This window comes from Haliotis cracherodii, unplaced genomic scaffold (genome assembly GCF_022045235.1).
Source record: "Haliotis cracherodii isolate W230 unplaced genomic scaffold, xgHalCrac1.p SCAF_4, whole genome shotgun sequence".
Taxonomy (NCBI): domain Eukaryota; kingdom Metazoa; phylum Mollusca; class Gastropoda; order Lepetellida; family Haliotidae; genus Haliotis; species Haliotis cracherodii.
In genome coordinates, this window is record NW_027266297.1 from 13,776,764 (window position 1) to 13,782,677 (window position 5,914).

General features: G+C 39.9%; 1 protein-coding gene across 1 annotated transcript; it reads right to left on the bottom strand.

Moving 5' to 3' along the window:
- Positions 1–834: 834 nt before the first annotated feature.
- LOC139479290 (uncharacterized) lies at positions 835–3,159 on the bottom strand. The gene is made up of 4 exons (XM_071262152.1): positions 2,929–3,159; positions 2,692–2,794; positions 1,040–1,720; positions 835–845 (listed from the first exon to the last, which is right to left on the bottom strand). The coding sequence occupies exons 1-4, from the start codon at positions 3,157–3,159 to the stop codon at positions 835–837; spliced, it is 1,026 nt and encodes a 341-aa protein (XP_071118253.1).
- Between the last annotated feature and the right edge of the window lie 2,755 nt (positions 3,160–5,914).

Here is a 5,914-nt window from a genome sequence, read left to right on the forward strand (position 1 = left end):
TGGAGAAGTGTGGAAAACATGTGGAGACATTTGGACACGTGTGGATGATATGTGGAGACGTGTTGAGGACATGTGGAGACCTGTGGAGGATATGTGGAGACCCGTGGAGGACATTTGGTGACGTGTGGAGGACATTTGGTGACGTGTGGAGGATATGTGGAGACGTGTGGAAGCTATGTGGAGACGAGTTGGTGAAATGTGGAGACGTGTGGAGGCGTGTGAAGGACATGTTTAGACATGTGGGGGACACGTGTAGACGTGTGGAGACATGTGGAGACGCATGGAGACACGTGGAGAACATGTGGAGACTCGTGGAGACGGGTTGAGACGTGTTGAGACCTGTGGAGGACATGGCGACGTGTGGAGACATGTGGACGATATGTGAAGACGTGTGGATGACATATGGAGATGTGTGGAGACATGTGGAAACCGTGTGGAGGACATGTGGAGACGTGTGGAGGCTCCTCTTGATATTTCTTCTGAATATGTTCACATTCAAATAATTGTGTATTTGTAATTGAAATATAGTTCACATTTCGATAATGTCATCGTATCCAAATTGCTTGGATCGATAATCATGTCAATCACTGGATTGTCTGATCGAAACTTGATTATTTACGAATCACCGTTACTATGAGTTACTATTTCAACCACAAGTCAGTTTCAGTGGTAGAAAGGGTAGGTAAGAAAAAGGTGTCCGTAAGAAATTACGATTTGAATGCATGCTATTTATTGACTTTTTTGACAGGCATAATCAGGGCGCTTCTTCCTGCTTTCTTGAGGGATTTGACGGCAACGTTGTATCCTCCCATTGCCAAGGGTTGGCTCTTACATTTAGCTGTGAACTGTTGATAGAAAGACAATATTGAATCAAATGAAATCTGTGAAGGATTTTAGTAAAGATATTAACAGAAAAGGAAAATAATAAAACACATATGATAAAGAAAATATAGGTCACATAAAAACTTTATCAATCATCTAACAATCTAATCTAAAGTAGAATAAAAGTTAAAGCTATATGAAAGTAGATGATACTGACCATATACGACCCCGAGAGCTATGCCGTCGAGACTTGGATTACTCGTAGAGATGGCGTAAGTACCACATCCCCCGAAGTGTAGTTCCGTGTCGAAGAAGTAGTCGTCGTTGAGATGGTCAGGTGTACTTAACATCTGGGCACCCGAATTCCAGTGAGCTGTCAAAGGATAAGCGTTCGCCCATCCTGTCCTTGTAGGCGAACGCTGATTGGGATTCGTATAGAAGGTGAAATAGGCATTGGGGTTTCCGTCACAATTACTGAATGACTTGTCTTCTCCATTTGCGTTGTATCCGTGTTCGAAAGTTCTAGACAGGAGGACTTTGGGATGAAAACCCAGGTATAAATAGGGACCTAGATTCAGATTATTTGGGCTTGTGTAGAGTGTATATTCATTGGCCATGATGCCAAGAGGTAGGAATGAAAACCTATCAAGCTGAGAGATTGTGGATTCGGACTGTGTCATGTTGCTCCACTTTGCAACAAAGCTGACTTTGGATTTAGTGTTGAAGTTGAGACTTAACTTCTCGGTTGTCAATGTGGCTACAGCGGATTTGGAGAAGTAGGTGATGATGTCACTGCTGCTGAAGCGGCACCAAACTCTGATGGTACTGCCATTGTTAGTCCAGAAAGTATACTCGCCGCTAGCCGAGTCCGGTGCAACACTGTAGATGTCATGACATGCTGGAAAAATAATTGTGTACTGACATCTTTTGAAACATCGGTAGTATTGTGCGTGGAACATGTATGAAAACAAATATACTCTTTGACAATTCCGACTTTCTCATAAGTAATTGTTTATAAACCAGTATCAATTAGTAATGATACCAGGTGTGCGCAAAACGGTGAGCATAACCCAACGGTGGCACCAGTCACAAACACATGCAAAGGCAACTGTTCACCTGTAGAAATACGGGAACATATACTACAGGTCAAAATAGGTGATCGTTTTGTCACTGATACGTAAAATGTGGAAATGCCCTCCACATTTCTTCCATAAAACGTTTTGAAAGCCTTACTAAGGCGTTTGTGTAACCCTGATCCAGCAACTTTTGAGCATGAGCCGTATGATGTGCTTTGAAACCTTCGTAGCTCACAATTTATTAAATGTAAACGCCAAACACTGGAGCTGCTGAAATATTGGTCGAATTAAAACAGGAACACTTGATTATTGGAAAGTTGAAGTGACCCATCTTGTCATGTGGATAGCTTTTTGTCCTCTGAATCTTCATTCACAGATACATCAAAACATACTTCAATCTAAAATTGTTTTTTTAATGATTTAGTAGTTTAATACATTTAATCTTCATATGCAAGGAACATTAACAAAACATTTCAGATCTGTCAAACAAGCTTTATCTGAGAGTTTGTTGATATTTTGTATGAATAATCTGTATTAGAGAGTACATCCGTCTAGATTCTGTTTGAATAATCAATTTCAGATTTGTTAAAGGCTTTAGGATCAGCAAGCATTGCAATCATTGTTCCTGATGGTAAACATAGCTTACGTTATTGCAAATATTAATAAAGATATTGTTCAGTTGGTCTTTCCATTTTAAATCAAAAGCAGGTGCAATCGGATCAAAGTCAAATTTGTTTGCAAATGAACTCATTCTGTAGGAGAATTTAAAATGGTGAACGAATAAAATACTTACTGCGGATGTCATGTTGACAGATGTCTCCCATATAGCCTGGTTTACAAGCACAGGTCCCGTTCGCCTGTTTAGTACCCCCATTCATACATTCAGCCCCACAGCCCTAGAAAATGAAAACGTAAGCATTTCAGCATTTGTTAGGGAGTGAGATCTTTCTTCTTGACATTTGTTTTCAGGATGGTTATGCCAAAAATAAGAGGGTCGCATCTTCCCCGATCATGGGGTACACGTACTTACATTATGGGGGTCGCAACCATTATTGCCATAAAGACACGCCAAAGACGTTGGGAGTCCACATCCTTGACAAGTAACTTCACCATTCTGTTGGCAGCTGGATGTGGAGGGACAAGGGTTCCTAGGCGGCCTGTTTCGACCATGGGCATCTGTGCATGGGCAGCACAGTATCAGTACAGCACAAAGGGCACTCAGGGTAGGGAACATATGGGGAAGAACGTATTTGCGAAACATAATCAGACACCAATCCTTCAACTGGACCAGCAGACTGCCTGTGGAATAAGATAGAAGTATGTTAAATCCGATAATGTTCCTCTTTTCTACATATTAAACTTCAACAAGTCATATCCTAATATCATGCACACACATCTAATAACTGTCATAACTACAGATATCTGAGCGAATGTACCTGTACAACGAGCTGACCTTGCTTCTGTTGTGCTCTTTCGCTGTTGTTTAAAGCTGCATTCTGCAATATACCAGCAATGTGATTTATTGCTGTCTGTAAAATTACTATGATCTGACCAAACAAAATCCACTGATTGATATTAAGACCAATGATCCACACCTTAAGAACGCGCCTGAATGATGCATTTACTTAGGATAGATAAAATGAATTGATGGGCCTTGAGCTGAAATCTTCGGGGAATATACAGAACTTGCAGCATATTATGATATCAGGTATCTAGTGTAATGTTTTTTCCCACATTACAGATCCATTACAAAAGTTATGCATCATTGTCAATTATTATAAGAATCAATCATTTAGGACAAAGGGAGCTGGATCCCTCACACGTTTGATTAATGTACTCAGTAAACACAAATAACCTCATGAGCTTTCCTTTAAGAGCTTCAAGTTACAGTTTCATGGTAAATTGGAAAATGAGGTGAAAAACCTTTAAGGGACAGTACATTTGTAGTAAAAAAGAAGCTTTTAGTAACATAGTCTCATAACAGATAGACTTATTAATAACTTACTTCCTTACATTATACGGAACATACAATGGACTATAAACAGCCACAGAGAAAGAGAGAGAGAGTGTGTGTGTGTGTGTGTGTGTGTATGTGTGTGTGTATGTGTGTGTGTGTGTGTGTGTGTGTGTGTGTGTGTGTGTGTGTGTGTGTGTGTGTGTGTGTGTGTGTGTGTGTGTGTGTGTGTGTGTGTGTGTGCGAGAGAGAGAGAGTCCGCATTATTACAGGCAGCCACACGTAGCTATACAAGTGCAATACTCTTTGATCGATGTTAAACCCCACTGCACCTTACCTACCAGCCATCACATTCTATACCTAATACAGTCAATAATATTCTGTACGAATATACAAAACCTATCTGATCAGGGCAAACAGGTCGAGCTATGTTGGGTCTCGTCTCACATAGACATTCATGGAAATGAAAAAGCAGACACTAAACTAAACGGAGATAAAGGCTCTAAAAATAGTACATTCAAAGCCCCCATAGCCCCCAAATGACAAGCCCAGTGGGAAGCAAGTAAAATCGGCAGATGTCTATTGAAAACTGAATCCCAAATCCACAAAAGGTCATAAAATTGTTCAGCTTGTTTAGCTTGGGTTTTGGGTGTATTTGGGAGTACCAGTGTATCCTTTGTCAAAATGTAGTCATGGAAAATGGTAGTGAATCTTTACCTTATTCTCTATTCATGGTATAGTTTGGTACAGGATTGTATCTTAGCTGTGTGACCGTCAATAAATTTAGATTGTCCAGTTTAGATGTTTTTCTCATGAGCTGTGTGTTGAAACTGGGAGAAACGCTAATATCCCAAGATAATGTTGTTTGTGATGCTGTGTATGTGGAGGACGACTATCATTATCTGTTAGTCTGCTTTGGTTATATCAAGTTAAGGGTGGATCACTTATCAAAGACATATTGTGAATATGAAACCAAACAAGTAATTGAAATTAATATCCTCCTGTCTACAACTTACTGTAAATCAATTAAACAATTTACTATCTAATTAATTTTCCAAAGAAATTCTATCAATTTCTAAAACTCAAAAAACAAATTTCATCATATCAATAAAAATACAGTAATCATATCAATACTCAAAATTCCCAAAGATAATATAGCCTACTCACACACGAGTACCAAAGAGGGGTAGGTGAGCCGAAATTGATGAGACACAAGGCGACCTATCAAACACATTAGCGAAGAAGAAGATTTTTTAAATTGTTTGTATCAATAGCATCTCACATAGATATCGTAAGACTTGTCACGCGAACTGACCTGCTGGATTGCTATGAGAGGCTGTATGTACTGTTTCAATGCTATTCATTACAAATACACCTGGGCGGTTCATTCGCATGATTGTGACTTTTTACGGGTGTAACAACATAGTATGCTGGTGGTTGTCGCCTTCCTGCGAATTTCACTCCTGTCCAATTGACTTTAAACATTGAGAGGTGACTGTGTTTTCGGAAGTTAAGTCTTGCATTTGGGTAGAGCCGTATCAAAAGTTGACAGCAGCAGAAATGTTTTCCAGGTTATATTCCTGTTCTGTTTCAACGATATGATGTACAAATACATCTGCTAACGTTGGGTATTGGTGGCCCAGTCGCATGTGCAAAGTTGCATCCGTTAGGCGTGCCAGACACATACGTTCGCTGTGATAATGTTTCGAGGCTTTAAAGCTCCATACGCATGCCCGTGGGTGTCACCAAAATGGTAAATGCCTGAGACCTGCTATCCTCCCACATTAAAATAAGTACTGACACGCCCAGATATACATATAACTGAAATACTGTTCAATGGGAATGAAACCCAGCTTACTCGCTCGCTGTACATAAGTTACTGCTATCCAACGATGAAGTTAGAAATTATGTAACTGATCCAGTGCAGTACTTTAATACTGCCACGTCAAAAATAAATAACCACAGGATGTTGAAATCTGTTATTGACACAGGTCACATCTTGTGCTCTCCCCTTACAGTCAAAACTGTAACACACACATCATACCTCAAGCTGTCAGTTTTC